This window comes from Mobula birostris, chromosome 14 (genome assembly GCF_030028105.1).
Source record: "Mobula birostris isolate sMobBir1 chromosome 14, sMobBir1.hap1, whole genome shotgun sequence".
NCBI classification, from domain to species: domain Eukaryota; kingdom Metazoa; phylum Chordata; class Chondrichthyes; order Myliobatiformes; family Myliobatidae; genus Mobula; species Mobula birostris.
Genome location: NC_092383.1, coordinates 46,125,383 through 46,150,515, shown reverse-complemented (window position 1 = coordinate 46,150,515; position 25,133 = coordinate 46,125,383). Strand labels below are relative to the sequence as shown.

The following is a 25,133-nucleotide window of genomic DNA, read 5'->3' as shown; positions in this document are numbered from 1 at the left end:
GGTTCTGTTGTTTTAGATATGATAGAGCAGGAGGGGAGAGGAGTGGCATTTCATCATGGCAATGCTCAGGCAGGACAGGCTGGAGAGCTCATTTACTGAGACTATATAGCTGTAACTGAGGAATCAGCAAGGGATGTCCATATTAATAGGATTATGTTATACACCTCCCAATTGTCAGTGGGATTTAGAGGATCATATTTGTAGAGAGGATGGTTGCAAGAAAATAAGGTTATGATGGTAGGTGATTTTAATTTTTCACATTCTTTGGGAATCTCATACTGTAAAAGGGCTAGATGGGATAGAATTTGTTAAATGTGTTCAGGAAAGTTTCGTTAATCAGTATTTAGAGGTCCCAATTAGAGGGGGTATAATACTTGATGTCCCATTGGAGAATGAGACAGGGCATGTAACAGCAATGCATGCAGGGAATCACTTAGAATCTAGTGATCATAATGCCATTAATTTCAAGATAATTATGGAGAAAGATAGGTCTAGTCCTAGGATGAGATCCTAAATTGGAGAAAGGTCAATTTTGATGAGATCAGAATGGATATGGCAAGTGTGGGCTGGGAGAGGTTTTTGGCAAAGATATGCTTGGTGAATGGGAGGCTTTCAAAAGTGAAATTTTGAAAGTACACATATTAGTGGTGGAATTAGCATCATGCAAGAGGGATTCAGCAGCAAGGACTGGAAATCTGGTCAGGATTGATAGGAAGATGAATGCTGCTAAATACAGAGAGATCATGGATTAAAAACTTAGCCTCTGCCAGGAAGCCTAATCTGGGGAAGAAGTTTATCTTTTAGCTGGACAATGATCTAAAACACACTGCCAGAGCAACCATGGAGTGGCTTTAAATGAACAAAATTGATGTCCTTTTGTGGCCCACTCAGAATTCTGACTTTAACTTGATCAGATATCTTTGTCAAGACTTCAAGACTGATTGTCCACTGCTGCTCCCCAGCTAACCTGGCACAGCTGGAACAATTTTGCAAGGAGGAATGAGCTCACCTTGTTCCATTGCATTGTACAAAGCTGACAGAGACTCAGCCAAAATGACTACCGGCTATAATAGCTGTGAGAAGTGTTTCAATTAAGTACTGAGCAAAGAATCCTTTTGAACTGCTGACATTACAGTTTTTGAATTTTTAGTTTTTCATGGTTTACAATTTTCCCTGTTTTTGGGGCTGTATTGTGTGTGTGGAGAGAAATGCACGTGTGATCCACAAATGAAATTTCTCAGTTACATTGATCAAAATAACTGGTTGTTAGACTTGGTTATGTGAACGAAGGGTTGGGGCTAAATACTTTTTCAAGGCACTGTATCTATCCTGTGCTTTCTGAATTGCTCCCAGAAACTCCGGTCATTCCTGTTACGCCGTCACCCCTACTAGTGTCCCCTTCCAATTAAGTTTGGCCAGCTCCTTTCTCATCACCACACACAAAATGCTGGAGGAAATAGCAGGCCAGGCACATCTACGGAAAAGAGTACAGTTGACATTTCAGGCCGAGACCCTAAACGTTGACTGTACTCTTTTTCATAGATGCTGCCTGGCCTGCTGAGCTCCTCCAACATTTTGTGTGTGTTGCTTGGATTTCCAGCATCTGCAGATTTTTCTCTTGTTTGTGATTGAGCTCCTTTCTCATGCCTTTGTATTTCCCTTTACTCCACTGTTATACTAATACATCTGACTTCATCTTGTCTCTCTCTCTGCATTTAAACTGCAGGATAAATTAATCATGTTATGATCACTGCCTCCCATGGATTCTGAATCAAATCCCATTTACTGCACAACACCCAGTCCAGAATTGCCTTTCCCTCAGTGGGCTCAATCCCAAACTGCTCTAAAAAGGCATCTTGTTGACATTGTATAAATTCCCCCTCTTGGAATCTAGTATCAACGTGATTTTCCCAATGTACCTGCATGATTGTCATAACGTTGCACTTATTACATGCCTTTTGTATTTCCCTTTGAAATTTATATCCCCCATCTTGGCTACTGTTCAGAGGCCTATGTATGACTCATGTCAAGGTCTTTTTACCTTTGCAGTTTCTCAACTCTACACATCTTCCAGGCCTGTGCAATCTAATTCCAAGGGGTTTGATTTCATTTTTTTTTATCAACAGAGCCATCCCACCCTTTCTACCGACCTGCCTGTCCTTTTGATGCAAGGTGTTTCCTTGATGTTAAGCTCCCAACTGTGATCTTCTTTCAGCCATGCCCACAACATCATACCTGCCAATTTCTGACTGCGCTATTTCATATACTGCATGGCCAGGTGTACAGTGAATTCTGGTTAATTGGGACACATCGGGACGAGAATGCTCTGGCCCAATTAAGTGGCTGCTCCAATTAGTGGAATTGCGTATTTAAATGAAAAACAGAACAAATGAGAACACTACAATGCTACTACAGAACGATAGAACTGTATTATTTCCTACTGGTTGTTGATGATGGATCCAGTGTACACTGCTGTGTATGGGAGTGGGGGGTGGTTGTGGGTGTTCAGGAGGGTCAGCTGTTTTGGTGTAGGAGCTTGTCATATGCATTTTGGGGCAGCTCACTCACTTTGGTCCCCACTGGACACTCAGTTTTCACAAGTTGCTTCAAATAGCTGTTTGCATGTGTTAGCAGGCACACCCTGGTGCACCACTTAGACAGGTGGGCTAAACCAGGAACAGGTAGCTGGCAGGGCCTCATACACTAGTGAAATTGACATGTGCCTGTCCTCGTATGTGAAGTCAGCTCCACAGACTGGGTGGATGAGATCAACAGTGAGACCCAATACCCTTGAAATTGGTTCTGCAAAGCTTCATGGAGACAGAAGTAGTCATATTTATCCACTGCAGCCAAGTCCCCAATGTGTGATGATTACACGTACCACTGGATGAGGACTTCTGATGTCGAGTGAGTGGCACTGTCCCAGTGCAGAAACTTTTCCACTTGAACAAAAACTCTCCTGCACAGGTTTCACTGTCATTGTTGTATACAATGGACAACCAGTATGTTGCCCTGTTCTTTTGTTTGACTGTAAATGAATAAAATTAACATGGACACCTCGTGCAGATAATGGACTGCCTTCAAAGAATGATTTTGATGACTCCAAATATTAATTTTTATTGTAATGCTCAATGTTTATCAAAACCTTCAAATTCTTCATAGTTACCAACTTTTTGAAGTAGCCAAATTGTTCCATTTTCACTTCCGGCCATTTCTGGCATCTCCAAGCTGGAATGCTTGACACCACAGTGAGCAAAACAATTCTAAATTGCTTTACTGCTGATTTCTCATCAGCGATCAGTGACAAAAATCACTGCTTTTTTAACACAAATGTATGTATCCGATAATGCAGGTACTATTATCCAAAATTCTAAAATCTGAAAGCCTCTGAAATCCAATTTTTTTTTTTTTTGGAGCACTGACATGATGTTGCAAATAGAAGATTCCACAATATGCTGGGAATGTCCCCTGGCGATGTTCAGGTCTGTGTTCACCACAGACATTTCTGAGAAGTGACCTTGCATATTTAATAATCATAAGTTAATGAAAAGTAGTAAAACGCTGCATAAAGTGAAAAATGAAGTTCTCGATCATGCATCATCAGCATCAGAGTGAACATGTGCCACTTCACATATGCTGAACATGAAACAAGCAAAGATCTATCATGAAGAACTAAAAATTGAATGGAATTGTGAATATTGAGCAGGCTGATTGCAGAAATCTAAGAAAAGACATGCAGTAAAATTTTCAAACATTTGATCACAAATCCAGTGACAGAACAAATCTGTGAAGCTGATTTGTTTATATACCTTACATAAAACCTTTAAAGTAAAATATAAATGTAGTGTAATGTAACCTTTTAATTAAAACATGACATGGTAGGTGGAGAACGAAAACCTGCTGTTGTTTGTTGTTCAAGAGCTGCTTCAGTATTCTCCTGATGCTACTGAGCTGCTTTTGTTACCTTGTATACATTATCTTTTCATTACATTAATAGTCCATGTATGTAAGAATTTTTACTATGTGTGATGAGCAAACGTAGGAGAAAGGCTCTTTACCAGTAGCACCTAAATTCAAGGTTGGAAATTATGGTGATCCCAAGCTAATACATCATGTATTCCAAAATCTGAAAAAAAATGAAAAATACAAAATGTTTTCAGCCCGAAACATTTCAGATAAGGGTACTCAACCTGTATTTTAAGACTCTTTGCTCTAAGCATGAGGTCGTGTCCAATGACTGCACAATGTCACACAATTGATATGAGTTAGAAATTGTTCAGCAACAATCTTCTGTCCTAGTTAAGTGGCCTAGTGATACAAATAAACGAAGGTAATCCCAGCTAAGGTTCTATGACTCTTAGACATTTGAGATGATGAAGTGGGCAGTAATTGGGTCTCTTAAAGTACATTAAGGTGGATTAATTCTTGAGGGATTGATGGGATATACCCTAGGTTATTGACAAAGAAAAGAGAAGAGGTTGTTGGGGTCTTGATCAAGAACTAGATCTTGCAAAACGCAAGGTCCTGGAGGACAGATGAGTGGCAAATGCTGTTCCATTGTTCAGGATAGGAAATGTGGATAATCCTGGACACTGAAGACCATTGAGTTTCATGTCAGTGGTAGGGAAGCTAATGGAGAAGATTTATGGGGCTTTTATGAGCATTTGGAAAACTGTGGCCTACATTAGGGATAGTCAGCATGGCTTTTTATGGAGCATGTTATATCTAAGTTGGTTGTATATTTTGTTGAGGTGCTGAAGGTAGAGCTGTGGATATTGTCTACCTGGATTTTAGTAAGGTATTTAACAAGGCTCCTCATGGTAGTCTTATGCAGAAGACAAGAAAGCATGAAATCTATGGTGAGTTGGCTTGCCGGTTGAAGACAGGACAGTAGTTGATGGCACTTGTTTTAGTGGAAGTCTGTGACTAGTGGTTTTATGAAGGAATCCACATTTCTTCTGTTTGTGATGTACTGTATATATAAATGATGTGGATGAAAATGTAGCCTGGTGGGTTAATAAGTTTGCAGTCTATAGTGGGGGTATCCAGAACTGGAGGTCACAATCTCAAAATTGAGAGGCAACCTTTTAGAACAGAAGTAAGGAGAAATTTCTTTTGACAGAGAGTAGTGAATCTGTGGAATGCTCTGCCACAGACTGTGGTGGAGGCCAAGTCCATGGCTATAATTAAGGCAGAAGTTGATTGTTTCCGATTGGTCAGAGCATCAAAGGGTATGGCAAGAAGGCAGGTGTATAGGGTTGAGTGGGATCCGGGATCAGCCAAGATGGAATGGTGGAGCAGAGTTGATGGGCAGAATGGCCAAATTATGGTCTGATGATACAAAGGTCGTTAATGTTGTGTATAGTATAGAGTATGCCAAAAGATATAACATTTCCTGATTGCAGATATGGGTGGAGAAATGGCAGATGGCCTTTAATCTATCTAACTTTTTGAACATAGAATGTAGAATGCTACAGCATAGTACAGACCATTTGGCACACAATGTTGTGCTAAACTTATAGCCTCCTCTACAATTAGTTTAAGCTTTCCCTCGTACATAGTCCACCACTTTTCTATCATTTATGTGCCTAAGCGCATCTTAAATGGCTGTAATGTATCTGCCTCTAGCACTGTCTGACAGGGTGTTCCACGCACCCACCACTCTCTGTAATAGAAAACCTTAGCTCTGGTATCCCCATATAGTTTCCAACAGTCACCTTAAAATTATACCCCCTCATATTAGCTATTTCTGCCTTGGAAAAAGTTTCTAGCTATTCTCTCAATCTATGCCTTTTATCATCTTGTACACCTCTATCAAGTCATCTTTCTTGGCTCCAAAGAGAAAACCTCTAGCTTGTTCAACCTACCCTCATAATACATTCCCTCTAATCCAGGCAGCATGCTGGTAAATCTCTGCACCCTCCTTAAAGCTTCTACATCCTTCCTATAAAAAGGTGACCAGGACTGAACAATATTCCAATTGTGGTTTAACCAGGTTCTGCAGAGCTGCAACGTTATCTCATGACTCTTGAAGTCGATCCCTAATGAAGGCCAACACACCATAAACCCTCTTAACAACCCTCTCAACTTGAACACAACTTTGAGGGATTTATGAACGTGAACCCCCGATCCCACTGTTCCTCCACTCTGCCAGGAATCCTGCCATTAACTCTGTATTCTGCCTTCAAGCTTAGCTGTTGCATTTTGGACTATCAAATGTAAACATAGAACATAGAAATCTACAACACATCACAGGCCCTTTGGCCCACAATCTTGTGCCGACCATGTAACCTACTCGAGAAACTGTCCAGAATTACCCTATCGCATTGTCCTCTAATTTTCTAAGCTAAAAGGGGAAGTTCACTTTTAATGTGAACACCCTTACAGTGTTGATGTGTGGAGGGATCTTGGGGTTCAAGTACACTGACACCGTCTGCATAAGTCGATGGGATTATAAAGAAGGGTTATTGCATGCTTGGCTTTGAGTTGAGGCATTGAGTTCAAGAGTCAGGACGTTATATAGTAGCCTTGTCAAACTCTAGTTCAGTTGAATCTGGAGTATTTCATTCAATTCTGGTTGCCTCATTGTGGGGAAAAGTGTCAAGGCTTTGGAAAGGGTGCAGAAGAGGTTTACCAGAATGTTACTTGAATTAGAGCGTATGTCTTATCTGTAAAGGTTAGACAAACTGTTTTAATTTCCCCAGGACTTGTGCAGGGGAAGTCTTTTTACACAGCGAGTGCTGGGTACCTGGAATGCATTGCCAGGGGTGGTGGGCAAAGCAAATATGACTGAGGTATTTAAGGTGCTCCAGCATAGTCACCTGAATGTGCACGGAATGGAGGGATATGAACATGATGCAGGCAAATGGGGTTAGTTTAGTGTGGCATTTAATTACTGTGTTAATTAGTTCAGCACATCATGTGCTGAAGGCCTTTTCCTGTTCTGCCCTATACTGAGTTCCACTGTATATGCTGACTTAATTGAATAAATTGTAGAGGCCATAAAAAACTAATAGTTTAAATTGGCTGTAAAATAATCACTGTTTGAAGTCCTTTAAAGGTATACTACCAAACATGATTTTGGTGTTGCTTTTTGGCGGCAATTGAAAATAACTGTTTTGTGATTGTTCAACAAAAATAAATATGATTCATGTTTTACTTTTCAGAAATCCCAAAGGATGAGGCACAGTATTTAGTGGAACATCTGTGCAGTCTAAATGCTGAATCTGAACAGGTATGCATCTTCCATTCTGAACAGGGATTCCATTACTTCAAACACAGGCACTTGTGTTTATGTTGGTGTATCTGTGCATATGTGTAGGCGCTTGTAAGCAACCCTCTGATGGGTCATAGAAATGCCACAGCCCTCTTCTTGCTCTGTAATCTAGATTGCAGCAGTAAATCCATATTATAATGCAGTGTTTCATCAGAGCCCATTTTTAAGTTTTTTCACAGGGAGCACTTTGTGTGGCTACCCATTGTGCAGCTTAACTCTTAACATTTCTCCAGCATGAAGGGTTTTGATTTTAATCTGGTGGTTGTTTTAGGTCATAGGGCAAGGTATGTTCCTTTGCTGTTTGTTCTGTGATGCCAATCCTGATTAATCCCATTTGCCTGCAAATGGTCTACAATCCCTCCATTCTCGGTCTGTTTATGTTCCTGTTTAAATGCCTCCTAACCATTCTTCTCTGGCAGCACATTCCAGTTAACTACCACTCTGTCCCCTTGTAAATCTCCTTTGAACTTCTCCCCCCTTAAGAAAAGCCTAACCTGCCTTGTATTTGACATTACCACCTTGGGAAAAAGTCTACCTTTTCATGATTTTATTACTTTAAATAGTTTTCATGTTTTATTGTTTTACAACATTGAATCACAATGGATTTAATTTGGCTTTTTTTGTGATGGACAAAGAAAAGATTCTTTTGTGTCACAGTGAAGACAGATCTCTATAAAGTGATCTACATGAATTACAAATATGAAACACAAAATTATTGATTGCATATGTATTCACCCACTTCAAGCCAATATGTAGTCGCCTCTGGTGGCAGTTACAGCCTTGAGTCTGTGTGAAGGGTTAGTGCTCTGTTCAGGGTGTGAGATGTGGGAATCCTGGGAGACCTTCAGCCTCCCTGATGGCCACATCTACGTCAGGTGCACCGAGATGCAGCTCCTCAGAGACCGTGTTAGGGATCTGGAGCTGCAGCTTGATGACCTACTGCTTATAAGGGAAAGTGAAGAGGTGATAGACAGGAGCTACAGGAAGGTAGTCATCCCTAGGCTACAGGGGTCAGAAACTGGGTCACTGTCAAGAGAGGGAAGGGAAATGCCCGGGTAGTGGAGGGCACCCCTGTGGCTGCCCCCCTCAGCAACAAATATCTTGTTCTGGATGCTGTTGAGAGGGATGACCTGACGGGGGACGCCCATGGTGACCGGGTCTCTGGCACTGAGGTTGGTGCTGTTGTGCAGGAGAGAAAGAGGGAGAAGAGGAATGCGGTAGTCATAGGGCATTCCATAGTCAGGGGAACGGACAGGAGATTCTGTGAGCCTGATAGACATACCCGCATGGTGTGTTGCCTCCCAGGTGCCAGAGTACGAGATGTCTCGGATCGAGTTCTGAATATTCTGAAGGGGGAGGGTGAGCAGCCAGTTATCTTGGTACATGTTGGTACCAATGACATAGATAGGACACAGGAGGAGGTCCTGAAGAGAGATTTCCAGGAGTAAGGAAGGAAACTGAGAAGCAGGACCTCCAGGGTAGTAATCTCGGGATTGCTACCTGTGCCACGTGCTAGCGAGGGCAAGAATAGTAGGATCAAGCAGGTGAATGCGTGTTTGAGAGAATGGTGCAGTGGGTAGGGCTTCAGATTCTTGGATAATTGAGATCTCTTCTGGGGGAAGTATGACCTGTTCTAAAAGGACAGGTTACACCTGAACCCGAAGGGGACCAATATCCTGGCGGGAAAGTTTAATAGAGCTTTTAGGGAGGGTTTAAACTAATTTGGCAGGGGAATGGGAACCGGAATGACAGAGCGGAAGAAGGCGAAAACAGAAATAAATCTAAGATAGTGAGCAGTAAAGATGTCAGGAAAGACAGGCAGGTGATGGGACAAATTTGTAGCCATTGGGATGAGTTGCAGTGCAATAAAGATGCAGTGAAAGCGAAGCGAGAAGTATCAAATACTGGTTTTAAGGTGTTATACTTAAAAGCACGCAGCATAAGGAATAAGGTGGATGATCTTGTTGTGCAGCTACAGATTGGCAGGTATGATACTGTGGCCATCACTGATGGATGCATGTCTCTGAGAGCTGAACGTCCAAGGATACACGGTGTATCGGAAGGATAGGAAGGTAGGAAGAGGGGGAGGCATGGCTTTATTGGTAAGAAATTATATTAAATCATTAGAAAGAGGTGATAAAAGATTGGAAGGTGCAGAATCTTTATGGGTTGAGCTAAGAAATCGCAGGGGTAAAAGGACCCTGATGGCAGTTATTTATAGGCCTCCAAACAGCTGCAGTGATGTGGACTACAAATTACAACAGGAAATAGAAAAGGCTTGTCAGAAGGGCAGTGTTATGATAATTGTGGGGGATTTTAACATGCGAGTGGATTGGGAAAATCAAGTTGGCACCGGATCTCAAGAGAAAGAATTTGTAGAATGTCTGCAAGATGGCTTTTTAGAACAGCTTGTTGTTGAGCCCACTAGGGGATCGGCTGTACTGGATTGGGTATTGTGTAATGAACCAGAGGTGATTAGAGAGATTGAGGTGAAGTAACCCTTAGGAGGCAGTGATCATAACATGATTGAGTTCACTGTGAAACTTGAAAAAGAGAAGCTGAAATCTGATGTGTCGGTATTTCAGTGGAGTAAAGGAAATTACAGTGGCATGAGAGAGGAACAGGCCAAAGTTGACTGGAAAGGGACACTGGTGGGAAAAACGGCAGAGCAGCAGTGGCTGGAGTTTATGCGGGAAGTGAGGAAGGTGCAAGACAAGTATATTCCAAAAAAGAGGAAATTTTTGAATGGAAAAAGGATGCAACTGTGGTTGACAAGAGAGGTTTAAAAAAGTTAAAGAGCCAAAGTTAAAGCAAAGGAGAGGGCATACAAGGAAGCAAAAATTAGTGGGAAGACAGGATTGGGAAGTTTTTAAAAGCTTACAAAAGGAAACTAAGAAGGTCATTAAGAGGGAAAAGATTAACTATTAAAGGAAGCTAGCAAATAATATCAAAGAGGACACTAAAAGCTTTTTCAAGTATATAAAGAGTAAAAGACAAGTGAGAGTAGATATAGGACTGATAGAAAATGATGCTGGAGAAATTGTAATGGGACATAAGGAGATGGTAGAGGAACTGCATCACTCTTCACTAAGGAAGACATCAGCAGTATACCGGACACTCAAGGGTGGCAGGGAAGAGAAGTGTGCGCAGTCACTATTGCGACAGAGAAAGTACTCAGGAAGCTGAATAGTCTAAAGGTAGATAAATCTCCCAGACCAGATGGAATGCACCGTCGTGTTCTGAAGGAAGTAGCTGTGGAGATTGCAGAGGCATTAGCGATGATCTTTCAGAAGTCGATAGATTCTGGCATGGTTCCAGAGGACTGGAAAATTGCAAATGTCACTCAGCTATTTAAGAAGGAGGCAAAGAAGCAAAGAGGAAATTATAGACCTGTTAGCTTGACATCGGTGTTTGGGAAGTTGTTGGAGTCGATTGTCAAGGATGAGGTTACAGAGTACCTGGAGGCATATGACAAGATGGGCAGAACTCAGCATGGATTCCTTAAAGGAAAATCCTGCCTGACAAACCTATTACAATTTTTTGAGGAAATTACCAGTAGGTTAGACCAGGGAGATGTAGTGGATGTTGTATATTTGGATTTTCAGAAGGCCTTTGACAAGGTGCCACACATGAGGCTACTTAACAAGATAAGAGCCCATGGAATAACGGGAAAGTTACAGACGTGGATAGAGTGTTGGCTGGTTGGCCGGAAACAGAGAGTGGGAATAAAGGGATCCTATTCTGGTTGGCTGCCGGTTACCAGTGGTTTTCCACAGGGGTCTGTGTTGGGGCTGCTTCTTTTTACATTGTACATCAACGATTTGGATTATGGAGTAGATAGCTTTGTGGCTAAGTTTGCTGATGATACGAAGATAGGTGGAGGGGCCGCTAGTGCTGAGGAAACGGAGAGTCTGCAGAGAGACTTGGATAGATTGGAAGAGTGGGCAAAGAAGTGGCAAATGAAATACAATGTTGGAAAGTGTATGGTTATGCACTTTGGCAGAAGAAATAAATGGGCAGACTATTATTTAAGTGGGGAAAGAATTCAAAGTTCTGAGATGCGACGGGCCTTGGGAGTCCTTGTACAGGATACCCTTAAGGTTAACCTCCAGGTTGGGTCAGTAATGAAGAAGGTGAATGCAATGTTGGCATTCATTTGTAGAGGAATAGAGTATAGGAGCAGGGATGTGATGTTGAGGCTCTATAAGGTGCTGGTGAGACCTCACTTGGAGTACTGTGGGCAGTTTTGGTCTCCTTATTTAAGAAAGGATGTGCTGACGTTGGAGAAGGTACAGAGAAGATTCACTAGAATGATTCCGGGAATGAGAGGGTTAACATATGAGGAACGTTTGTCCGCTCTTGGACTGTATTCCTTGGAGATTAGGAGAATGAGGGGAGACCTCATAGAAACATTTCGAATGTTGAAAGGCATGGACAGAGTGGATGTGGCAAAGTTGTTTCCCATGATGGGGGAGTCTAGTACGAGAGGGCGTGACTTAAGGATTGAAGGTCGCCCATTCAGAACAGAAATGCGAAGAATTTTTTTTTAGTCAGAGGGTCGTGAATCTATGGAATTTGTTGCCATGGGCAGCAGTGGAGGCCAAGTCATTGGGTGTATTTAATTGCAGAGATTGATAGGTATCTGAGTAGCCAGGGCATCAAAGGTTATGGTGATAAGGCGGGGGAGTGGGACTGAATTGGGAGAATGGATCAGCTCATCATAAAATGGCGGAGCAGACTCGATGGGCCGAATAGCCGACTTCTGCCCCTTTGTCTTATGAATAGGTCTCTGTCAGCTTTGCACATACGGACCATGCAATATTTTTCAGATCTTCACAAAACTGCTCAAGCGCTGTCAGATTACAGAGGGATTGTGACTGAACAGCCCTTTTCAAGTCCAGTCACAAATTTTCAGTTGACTTGAGGTTGGACTCTGACTTGGCCGCTCCAGGACATTAAATTTTGTGGTTTTAAGCCATTCTTGTATAGCTTTGGCTTTACGCTTGGGGTCATTGTCTTGCTGAAAAACAAATCTTTTCCCAATTTGCAGTTCTCTTGCAGATTGCATCAGGTTTTCCTCCAGTATTTCCCTGTATTTTGCCGCATTCCTTTTACCGTTTACCTTCACAAGCCTGATCCACTGAAGCATCCCCAGAGCATGCTGCAGTCACTTCTATGCTTCACAGTAGAGATGGTGTGTTTTTGGTGATGTGCAGTGTTTGAGTTAAGCCAAACATAGTTTTTACTGTGATGGCCAGAAGGCTAAATTTGGGCTTCATCAGACCATGGAACCTTCTTCCAGCTGACTTCAGAGTTGCCCATGTGCTTTCTGGCAAACAGTAACCTAGATTTTATGTGAGTTTTTTTTTCAACAGTGGCTATCTCCCCCATAAAACTGCAACTGATGAAGCACCTGGGCAACAGTTGTATGTGCAGTGTCTTCCATCTTAGCCACTGAAGCTTGTACCTCCTCCAGAGCTGTCATAGTGATGGCCTCCCTCACTAGACCCTTTGCACAGTGACTCAGTTTTTGAGGACGGCCTACTCTAGGCAGGTTTACGGCTGTGCCATATCCTTTCAATTTCTTGGTGATTGACTTAACTGTACTCCAAGAGATATTCAGTGACTTGGAAATTCTCTTGCATCTATCTCCTGACTTGTGCTTTTTGATAACGTTTTCACGAAGTTGCTTGGAGTGTCCTTTTGTTTTTACCAGGGTACTGACCTTTCAGATACAGGTGTATTATTGCTACAATCAATTGAAACACCTTGACTGCAACAGTGATCTCCATTTAGCTAATTATGTGACTTGCGGGAGGAGAGAGAGCATCGTGCCGCGCGTGCGCAGTCCTCCGGTGAAAAATGATATCGTATCCGTTAAATAGGGGCCATTGACAATTCTGATTTGATGGAGATGGATGTGAAAGCATAGAGGAACATCTGGAGAAATTTCTGAAACGCTCGTTTGCTGCTGTCGTTACTGCGCGGTTGGGAATCTTCTGGAGGGAAGGCCTCAAAATCCCCGGCTTTGCCTGCTGTTGGCGACTGAGATTGAGGTCGAATCATTCGGACAGAGACGGCGCTCAGTACTCAGTGTCGGAGAGCTGATTCGGAGGCTCGAAGTTTTCGGATGACTCAGAGACGAATTGTGGTCGGGCATGGCAGGGAGAGTTTTTCTTCTTTCTCCCGTCTGCGTGAGATGTGGGATATTTGAGAGACTTTGAACTTTTTACTGTGCTCATGGACTTCTTCATCAAGTTATGGTATTGTTGCACTGTTGTAACTATATGTTATAATTATGTGGTTTTGTCAGTTTTTTCAGTCTTGGTCTGTCCTGTGTTTTTGTGATATCACACCGGAGGAAATATTGTATCATTTCTTAATGCATGCATTACTAAATAACAATAAAAGAGGACTGCATGTCTTCATAATCTAAAACCCATTGGCTGAACCAGTGATGATTTGGTCAGTCATATTAAAGGGGATGAATAATTATGCAATTATTTTGTGTTTTATATTTGAAACTAATTTAGATCACTTTGTAGAGATTGGTTTTCACTCTGACATGAAATAATCTTTTTCTGTTGATAACAACAGGAATTCTGCAGATGCTGGAAATTCAAGCAACACACATCAAAGTTGCTGGTGAACACAGCAGGCCAAGCAGCATCTGTAGGAAGAGGTGCAGTCGACGTTTCAGGCCGAGACCCTTCGTCAGGACTAACTGAAGGAAGAGTGAGTAAGAGATTTGAAAGTTGGAGGGGGAGGGAGAGATCCAAAATGATAGGAGAAGACAGGAGGGGGAGGGATAGAGCCAAGAGCTGGACCGGTGATAGGTAAAAGGGGATACGAGAGGATCATGGGACAGGAGGTCCGGGAAGAAAGACAGGGGGTGGGGTGGGACCCAGGGAATGGGCAAGAGGTATATTCAGAGGGACAGAGGGAGAAAAAGGAGAGTGAGAGAAAGAATGTGCATAAAAATAAGTAACAGATGGGGTACGAGGGGGAGGTGGGCCCTAGCTGAAGTTAGAGAAGTCGATGTTCATGCCATCAGGTTGGAGGCTACCCAGACGGAAGTTGTTCCTCCAACCTGAGTGTGGCTTCATCTTTACAGTAGAGGAGGCCGTGGACAGACATGTCAGAATGGGAATGGGATGTGGAATTAAAATGTGTGGCCACTGGGAGATCCTGCTTTCTCTGGCGGACAGAGCGTAGATGTTCAGCAAAGCGGTCTCCCAGTCTGCGTCGGGTCTCGCCAATATATAAAAGGCCACATGGGGAGCACCGAACGCAGTATATCACCCCAGTCGACTCACAGGTGAAGTGTTGCCTCAGCTGGAAGGACTGTTTGGGGCCCTGAATGGTGGTAAGGGAGGAAGTGTAAGGGCATGTGTAGCACTTGTTCCGCTTACACGGATAAGTGCCAGGAGGGAGATTAGTGGGGAGGGATGGGAGGGATGCCGCATCTGCTCTCAGGATGAGGCTTTTCATTCTAGGACGAGGGAGATGTCTTCCTTTTTTAAAGAAAGGGGCTTCCCTTCCTCCACTATCAACTCTGCTCTTAAACGCATCTCCCCCATTTCACGTACATCTGCTCTCACTCCATCTTCCCGCCACCCCACTAGGAATAGAGTTCCCCTGGTCCTCACCTACCACCCCACCAACCTCCAGGTCCAACATATTATTCTCCGTAACTTCCGCCACCTCCAACGGGATCCCACCACCAAGCACATCTTTCCCTCCCCCCCCCCCCTGCATTCCGCAGGGATCGCTCCCTACACAACTCCCTTGTCCATTCGTCCCCCCCCCCCATCCCTCCCCACTGATCTCCCTCCTGGCACTTATCCGTGTAAGCGGAACAAGTGCTACACATGCCCTTACACTTCCTCCCTTACCACCATTCAGGGCCCCAAACAGTCCTTCCAGCTGAGGCAACACTTCACCTGTGAGTCGACTGGGGTGATATACTGCGTCCGGTGCTCCCGATGTGGCCTTTTATATATTGGCGAGACCCGACGCAGACTGGGAGACCGCTTTGCTGAACATCTACGCTCTGTCCGCCAGAGAAAGCAGGATCTCCCAGTGGCCACACATTTTAATTCCACATCCCATTCCCATTCTGACATGTCTATCCACGGCCTCCTCTACTGTAAAGATGAAGCCACACTCAGGTTGGAAGAACAACACCTTATATTCCGTCTGGGTAGCCTCCAACCTGATGGCATGAACATCGACTTCTCTAACTTCCGCTAGGCCCCACCTCCCCCTCGTACCCCATCTGTTACTTATTTTTATGCACAGATTCTTTCTCTCACTCTCCTTTTTCTCCCTCTGTCCCTCTGAATATACCTCTTGCCCATCCTCTGGGTCCCCCCCCCCCCCCCGTCTTTCTTCCCGGACCTCCTGTCCCACGATCCTCTCATATCCCCTTTTGCCTATCACCTGTCCAGTTTTTGGCTCTATCCCTCCCCCTCCTGTCTTCTCCTATCATTTTGGATCTCCCCCTCCCCCTCCAACTTTCAAATCCCTTACTCACTCTTCCTTCAGTTAGTCCTGACGAAGGGGCTCGGCCTGAAACGTCGACTGCACCTCTTCCTACAGATGCTGCTTGGCCTGCTGCGTTCACCAGCAACTTTGATGTGTGTTTTTCTGTTGATCGTTTTTTTTAAGGTAAATTAAATCCACCATGATTCCATGTTGTAAAACAATGGTGTGGCTCTATTGGTAAGAGACACAATTACATCTTTAGAAAGAGGTGACATAGGGTCAGAGAATGTTGAATCTTTGTGGGTGGAGTTAAGAAATTGCAAGGGTAAAAAGAAAAATTCTGAGTATTATATTTAGGCCTCCAAATAGTAGCCAAGATGTGGGGTTGAGATTACAAAGGGAGCTGGAAAGGGCATGTAATAAGGGTAATGGCACAATTGTAATGGAGGACTTCAATATGCAAGTGGATTGGGAAAATCAATTTGGTGTCAGTTTGCAAGAGTGGGAGTTTGTTGAATGCCTATGAGATGGCTTTTTAGAGCAGCTTGTTTTGAGCCTACTTGGGGAAAGGCTATCTTAGATTGGGTGTTGTGTAATAATCCAGGTTTTATTAGTCCCGTAATGTAAAGAATCATGAAGAGGCAGTGATCATAATATGATTGAATTTATACTGCAATTTGAGAGGGAGCAGAATAAGTTACATGTGTCAGTATCGCAATGGAACAAAGGGAATTACAGAGGCAAAGTGAATTACAGAGGAGCTTGCCCAGGTGGATTGGAGGGTGATTCTGGTGGGAATGATGGCAGAACAGAGGAAGCTGAAGTTCTTGGGAATTGTTCACAAGGAGCAGGATGGATATGTTGCAAAGAAGTTATTCTCAAATAGCATAGCTAGGCAACTGTGCTGACAAGGAATGTTAAGGACTGCATAAAAGCCAAGGAAAGGGCATATAAAGTAGTGAAATTGAGTAGAAAGTTGGATGATTGGGAAGCTTTTAAAATCCAATAAAAGGCAACTAAAAAAGCTGTAAGAAAGGAAAAGATGAAATGTGAGGGCAAACTGGCCGATAAAATAAAGCAGAATACTGACATTTTTTCAGTTATATAAAGAATTAATGGGAGGTGAGAGTTGATATTGGACCACTGGAAAATGACGCTGGTGAGGTAGTAATGGGGGAAAATGAAATGGCAGATGAACTTAAGTATTTTGCTTCAGACTTTACTGTGGAAGACACTAGCGGTATGCCAGAAGTCCGTGAGTGTCAGGGAGCAGGAGTGAGTGCTATTTCTATTACACAGGGAAAAGTGCTAGGCAAACTGCAAGGTCTTAAGGTGGATAAGTCATCTGGACCTGATGAACTATATCCCAGCATCCTGAAAGAGGTTGCTGAAGAGATAACAGATGTGTCAGTCATGATTTTTCAAGAAGCACTTGATTCTAGTATGGTATCTGAGGACTGGTAAATTGTAAATGTCACTCTGCTCTTTAAAAAAGAGGAAGTCAAAAGAGGGCATATATAGGCCAGTTAGCCTAACCTCAGTGGCGGGAAAGTGTTGGAGTCTATTATTAAGGACGAGGTTTTGGCGTACTTAGAGACTAATGATAAAATAAATCAGAGTCAGCATGGTCTGTAAAGGGAAATCTTGCCTGACAAATCTGTTAGAATTCTTTGAGGAAGTAACAAGCAGGGTAGACAAAGGAGAGGCAGCAGATGGCATTTATTTATATTTTCCCAAGGCATCTGATAAGGTGTCTCACATGAGGTTGCTAAACAAGATAAAATCCTATGGTGTTACTTCATGAATAGAAGATTGGCTGACAGTCAGGAAGCAGTGGGTGGGATTAAAAGGGACCTTTTCTGGTTGGCTGCCAGTGGTATGTGGTGTTCCTCAGGAGTCAGTATTGGGACTACTACTTTTCACATTGTTTGTCAGTGATCTGGGTAATGGAATTGATGGCTTTGTGGCAAAGTTCGCGGATGATACAAAGATAGGTGGAGGGGTGGGTGGTGCTGTGGAAGCAATGTAATTGCAGCAGGACTGGGACAAATTGGAAGAAAGGACCAAAAAGTGGCAGATAGAATACAGTCTTAAGAAATGTATGATAATGTATTTTGGTAAATGGAACAATAATGCAGATTATTATCTAAATATGGAGAAAATTCAAGCATTAGAGATGCAGAAGGGCTTGGGAGTCCTTGTGCAAGACTCCCAGAAGGTTAATTCACGGGTTGAGTCTGTGGTAAAGAAGGCAAATGCAATGTTGGCATTTATTTCAAAGGGAGTAAAATATAAAAGCAAGGAGATAACACTGAAGCTTGATAGATACTAGTCAGGCCACACTTGGAATAAACAGTCAACAGTTTTGGTCCCTGTATCTCAAAGGATGTATTGTCATTGGATTGAGTCCAGAGGAGGTTCATGAGGATAATCCAGGGAATGAAGGGGTTAATATATGAGGAACATCCGGCAGCTTTGGACCTGTACTCTCTGGAATTTAGGAGAATGCGTGGGGATCTCATTGAAACCTACCGAATGTTGAAAGGACTACATAGGGTGGATATGGAGAAGATGTTTCCTGTGGTGGGTGTATCCAGAACCAAAGGGCACAGCCTCAAAATTGAGGGGTGATCTTTTAGAACAGAAATAAGGAGGAATTTTTTTAGCCAAAGAATATTGAGTCTGTGGAATGCTCTGCCACGGACCGCAGTGATGGCCAAGTCTGTGGGTATATTTAAAGTGGAAGTTGATAGATTTCTGATTGGTGGGGTCTTAAAGAGATCTGGTGAGAGGGCAGGTGTATGTGGGCGGATGGGAAATGGGTTCAGCCTCGATGAAATAATGGAATGGAATCAATGGGCTGAATAACCTAATTCTGCTTCTATGTCCAATGATCTTATAAAACATCAAAACTTCCGGGGGGGGGGGGTGTTGTGCTGAATACTTTTTATAGGCACTATATACTTCTAGCTGATCATTCTTTCACCTTTACCAATCCAGACAACACTATCCAAGTTTGTTCAACCCCTCATTATAGCTAATTCTTCTGAATCCACACAAAATCCTGATGCACATATTCTGCATCACCTTTAAAGCTTCCATATCATTCCAATGTGCTGACCACAACTGCCCATAGTGCTCCATATGTGGGCTCATCAAAGATCAACTTTAACATAACTTCCCAACTCTTGTACTCGGCTCCTGGACTGATAAGGCAAATATTCGGAATATCTTCTCTAACACCGTATCCATTATGTTACCATTTTTAAGGATTCTTAGGCTTGCACCTCAAGTACTTCTGTTCATCAGTTCTCCTGAAGGTCCTGCCACTTACTTCCCTCCTACATTTGTAGCCAACTAGCTGGAGTGTTCAAGGACATCTTCAACCTCTCGCTGCTGTAGTTGGAGGTTCACAGCTGCTTCAAAATGCATCAATCATATTGGTGCCCAAGAAGTACAGGGTGAGCTTCCACAACGACTGTTGCTCGTAGCACTCACATCTACACTAATGAAATCCTTTGACAGATTGGTCGTGGTTCGAATTAACTCCTGCCTGAGCAAGGACTTGAACTTGCTGCAATTTGCCTTCTGCTGTGTTCTCACTGCTGTGACTCTGCTTTGGAATACCTAGATAACAGTAAACCATCAGGCTGTTGATAATTGATTACAGTTCAGTGTTGAGTACCATCATTTCCTCAGTACAAATCAACAAGTTTAAAAACCTAGGCCTACCCAACTAGATCTTTGACTTCTTCATCGAGCAACCAGTCAGTATGGATTTGTAATAACCATATAACTATGTAACAATTACAGCACGGAAACAGGCCATCTTGGTCCTTCTAGTCCACGCTGAACGCTTACTCTCACCTAGGCCCACCGACCTGCACTCAGCCCATAACCCTCCATTCCTTTCCTGTCCATATAGCTACCCAATTTTACTTTAAATGACAATATCGAACCTGCCTCTACTACTTCTGCTGGAAGCTCGTTCCACACAGCTACCACTCTCTGAGTAAAGAGGTTCCCCCTCATGTTACCCCTAAACTTTTGCCCCCTAACTCTCAACTCATGTCCTCTTGTTTGAATCCCCCCTACTCTCAATGGAAAAAGTCTATCCACGTCAACGCTATCTACCCCCTCATAATATTAAATATCTCTGTTAAGTCCCCCCTCAATCTTCTATGCTCCAAAGAATAAAGATCCAGCTTGTTCAACCTTTCTCTGTAACTTGGATGCTGAAATCCAGGTAACATTCTAGTAAATCTTCTCTGTAGTCTCTCTATTTTGTTGACATCTTTCCTATAATTTGGTGACCAGAACTGTACACAATACTCCAAATTTTGGCCTTACCAATGACTTGTACGATTTTAACATTACATCCCAACTCTCATACTCAATGCTCTGATTAATAAAGGCCAGCAAACCAAAAGCTTTCTTCACCACCCTATCCACATGAGATTCCACCTTCAGGGAACGATGTACCATTATTCCTAGATCCCTCTGTTCTCCTGCATTCTTCAGTGCCATACCATTTACCACGTATGTCCTATTTTGATGAGTCCTACCAAAATGTAGCACCTCACATTTATCAGCATTAAACTCCATCTGCCATCTTTCAGACCACTCTTCTAACTGGCCTAAATCTCTCTGCAAGCTTTGTAAACCTACTTCATTATCCACAACACCACCTATCTTAGTATCATCTGCATACTTACTCATCCAATTTACCACCCCATCATCCGGATCATTAATGTATATGACAAACAACATTGGACCCAGTACAGATCCCTGAGGCACACCACTAGTCACCGGCCTCCAATCTGACAGTTATCCACCACTACTCACTAGTGTCTCCCATCCAGCCACTGCTGAATCTACTTTACTACTTCAATATTAATACCTAACGATTGAACCTTCCTAACTAACCTTCTGTGTGGAACCTTGTCAAAGGCCTTACTGAAGTCCATATAGACAACATCCACCACTTTACCCTCGTCAACTTTCCTAGTAACCTCTTCAAAAAATTCAATAAGATTTGTCAAACATGACCTTCCACGCACAAATCCATGTTGACTGTTCCTAATCAGACCCTGTCTATCCGGATGATTATATATGCCATCTCTAAGAATAATTGCTATCAATTTACCCACCACTGACGTCAAACTCACAGGCCGATAATTGCTAGGTTTACTCTTAGAACCCTTTTTAAACAATGGAACAACATGAGCAATACACCAATCCTCCGGCACCATCCCCATTTCTAATGACATTTGAAATATTTCTGTCAGAGCCCCTGCTATTTCTACACTAATTTCCCTCAAGGTCCTAGGGAATATCCTGTCAGGACCTGGAGACTTATCCCCTTATATATTCCTTCAAAGCGCCAGTACTTCGACTTCTTTGATCATCATAGTTTCCATAACTTCCCTACCTGTTTCCCTTACCTTACATAATTCAATATCCTTCTCCTTAGTGAATACCGAAGAGAAGAAATTGTTCAAAATCTCCCCCATCTCTTTTGGTTCCACACATAGCTGTCCACTTTGATTCTCTAAGGGACTAATTTTATCCCTCACTAGCCTTTTGCTATTAATGTAACTGTAGAAACCTTTTGGATGTATTTTCACCTTCCTTGCCAAAGCAACCTCGTTCGTATCTTCTTTTAGTTTTTCTAATTTCTTTCTTAAGATTCATGGACATGGGACCACGATAACCTCACGGACTCTATCTCTGAGGTCTACAATGGATGCAAACTCACTGGCTCAGCCTTGGATCATTTGGATAATGGCAATACCTACGTCAGGGTGCTGCTTTTTGATTACAGCTCAGCGTTCAACACCATTGTACTCTCGGTACTAATCAACAAACTCCAAAACTTGGGGCCTCTGTCCCTCTGCAACTGGATCGTTGGCTTCCTCATCAGGAGACCAACACCTTTGCGGATCAGAAATAACATCTTGCTGACAACAATGGTGCACCTCAAGGATGTGTGCTTATCCCACTGCTCTACTTTCTTTATACCCATGACTTTGCGACTAGACACAGCTCAAACGTATAAATTTGTTGATGACAAAAGTATTGTTTGCAGAATTTCAGATGGTGACAACAAGGCATCCAGGAGTGAGACAGATCTGCTGATTAAGTCGTGTCACAACAACCTTGCATTCCTTTTCAGCAAGACAAAGGAATCGATTGTGGACTTCAGTAAAGGGAATTCAGTTATATATGTATCAGTTCTCATTGAGAGGTCAGCTGTGGAAAGGGAAGGCAGCTTGAAGTTCCAGGTCATCAAAATCTCAGAAATTCTATTCTACGTTCAACACATTGATGCGTAATGAAGAAGGCATCCCAATGGCTCTACATCAGTTGGAGTTTGAGAAGATTTGGTATCTTACCAAAGACTCTTGCAGGTTTCTACAGATGAATAATGAGCATTTTGACCATGGATGTCCAGTCCCTATATACTTCCATTGCCCATCAGGAAGGTCTCAAAGTTCTCTGCTTCTTTTTGGATTCCAGACCTAATCAGTTCCCCTCTACCACCACTCAGCTCCGTCTAGTGGAATTAGTCCTTACTCTTAATAATTTCTCCTTTGGCTCCTCCCACTTCCTCCAAACTAAAGGTGTAGCTATGGGCACCCATATGGGTCCTAGCTATGCCTGCCTTTTTGTTGGCTTTGTGGAACAATCTATGTTCCGTGCCTATTCTGGTATCTGTCCCCTTCTCCTTCGCTACATCGAAGACTGCATTGGCACTGCTTTCTGCACGCATGCTGAGCTCGTTGACTTCATTAACTTCGCCTCCAACTTTCATCATGCCCTCAAGTTTACCTGGTCCATTTCTGACACCTCCCTCCCTTTTCTAGATCTTTCTGTCGCTATCTCTGGAGACAGCTTATCCACTGATGTCTACTATAAGCCTACTGACTCTTGCAGCTATCTGGACTATTCCTCTTCTCACCCTGTTTCTTGCAAAAATGCCATCCCCTTCTCGCAATTCCTCCGTCTCCGCCGCATCTGCTCTCAGGATGAGGCTTTTCATTCCAGGACGAGGGAGATGTCTTCCTTTTTTAAAGAAAGGGGCTTCCCTTCCTCCACCATCAACTCTGCTCTCAAACGCATCTCCCCCATTTCACGCACATCTGCTCTCACTCCATCCTCCCGCCACCCCACTAGGATTAGGGTTCCCCTGGTCCTCACCTACCACCCCACCAGCCTCCAGGTCCAACATATTATTCTCAGTAACTTCCGCCACCTCCAATGGGATCACACCACTAAGCACATCTTTCCCTCCCCCCCCCCCCCCCCCACTTTCTGCAGGGAACGCTCCCTACGCGACTCCCTCGTCCATTCGTCCCCCCCCATCCCTCCCCACTGATCTCCCTCCTGGCACTTATCCTTGTAAGTGGAACAAGTGCTACACACGCCCTTACGCTTCCTCCCTTACCACCATTCAGGGCCCCAGACAGTCCTTCCAGGTGTGTCTACACTTCACCTGTGAGTTGGCTGGGGTGATATACTGCGTCCGGTGCTCCCGATGTGACCTTCTATATATTGGCGAGACCCGACGCAGACTGGGAGACCGCCTTGCTGAACACCTACGCTCTGTCCGCCAGAGAAAGCAGGATCTCCCAGTGGCCACACATTTTAGTACGAGAGGGCATGACTTAAGGATTGAAGGGCGCCCATTCAGAACAGAAATGCGAAGAAATTTTTTTAGTCAGAGGGTGGTGAATCCATGGAATTTGTTACCATGGGCAGCAGTGGAGGCCAAGTCATTGGGTGTATTTAAGGCAGAGATTGATAGGTATCTGAGTAGCCAGGGCATCAAAGGTTATGGTGAGAAAGCGAGGAAGTGGGACTAAATAGGAGAATGGATCAGCTCATGATAAAATGGCGGAGCAGACTCGATGGGCCGAATGGCCTACTTCTGCTCCTTTGTCTTATGGTCTTAATTCCACATCCCATTCCCATTCTGACATGTCTATCCACAGCCTCCTCTACTGTAAAGATGAAGCCACACTCAGGTTGGAGGAACAACACCTTATATTCCGTCTGGGTAGCCTCCAACCTGATGGCATGAACATTGACTTCTCTAACTTCCGCTAATATCCCACCTCCTCCTCTTACCCCATCCGTTATTTATTTTTATACACACATTCTTTCTCTCACTCTCCTTTTTCTCCCTCTGTCCCTCTGACTATACCCCTTGCCAATTCTCTGGGTCCCCCCCCCCCCCACTGTCCCCGTCTTTCTCCCCGGACCTCCTGTCCCATGAGCCTCTCATATCCCCTTTGCCAATCACCTGTCCAGCTCTTGGCTCCATCCCTCCCCCTCCTGTCTTCTCCTATCATTTTGGATCTCCCCCTCCCCCTTGCACTTCCAATTCTCTTACTAACTCTTCCTTCAGTTTGTCCTGATGAAGGGTCTTGGCCTGAAACGTTGACTGTACCTCTTCCCAGAGATGCTGCCTGGCCTGATGCGTTCACCAGCAACTTTGATTTGTGTTGCTTGAATTTCCAGCATCTGCAGAATTCCTGTTGTGAGCATTTTGACTGGTTGCATTGTTGCATGGTATAGAACCTCCAATGTACAGGATCCTGAGGCTGCAGAGGGCTGTAAATTTAGCCTGCTACTTCACAGGCTCAATCCTCCCCACTATTAAAGATGTCAAGAAATGGTGCCTCAAAAAGAGAGCATCAATCATTAATGACCCTCACTATCTGGGACATGCCCTCTTTGTGTTACTACCATCAGGGAGGTGGTATAGGAGCCTAAAGATACACACTCAGTGCTTTACAAGTAGGTTCTTCCCTTCTTCTCCTTTATCATTTCTCCGAACAGTTCATGAACCCATGAACACTACCTTTTCGTTCATCTTTTGCATTATTTATTTCTTTTGTATCCATAAAGGTGATCACACTGATCCTTGGGGAACACTACTGGTAACAGATCTCCAGTAAGAAAGTCTTATATCAGCAAACCAATTATTTATTTAGAGATACAGTGCAGAACAGGCCTTTCTGGCTCAATAACCCATATTGCCCAGTACCTCAGCTATATAATCCTAGACTAATCATAGGACAGTTTACAATGACCAGTTAGCCTACTAGCCAGTATGTCTTTGAATTATGGGAGGAAACTGGAGTATCCAGTATACACACGTGGAAGACCATACAAACTCTCTTAAAAAAGAAGCCACAGTTGAGCTCCAAACTCCGCTCTGAGCTATAATACTGTTGTGCTAACTGCTACACTACCATGGATTCCATGAGCCTTAATCATCTAGCATTTGGGATGTTGTTGAATACCTTGCCCTAATTAATCATCTTCATCATCTCCTTTTGACTTTGTGAGATTGTGATATTAT

At 43.4% G+C, this 25,133-nt stretch overlaps 1 protein-coding gene across 5 annotated transcripts in view; it reads left to right on the top strand.

The window, feature by feature from the left end:
- LOC140209874 (protein unc-13 homolog C-like) overlaps positions 1 to 25,133 on the top strand; it is a 923,018-nt gene that overhangs the window by 163,801 nt on the left and 734,084 nt on the right. For 4 of the 5 annotated variants that reach the window (XM_072278476.1, XM_072278475.1, XM_072278477.1 and 1 more), the window contains one exon: positions 7,167 to 7,234. In XM_072278476.1, coding sequence (XP_072134577.1) covers positions 7,167 to 7,234 — 68 coding nt within the window. Of the gene's footprint in view, positions 1 to 7,166; positions 7,235 to 15,896; positions 15,947 to 25,133 lie in introns of those variants that run through there. The other variant, XM_072278478.1, reaches the window with a different exon arrangement.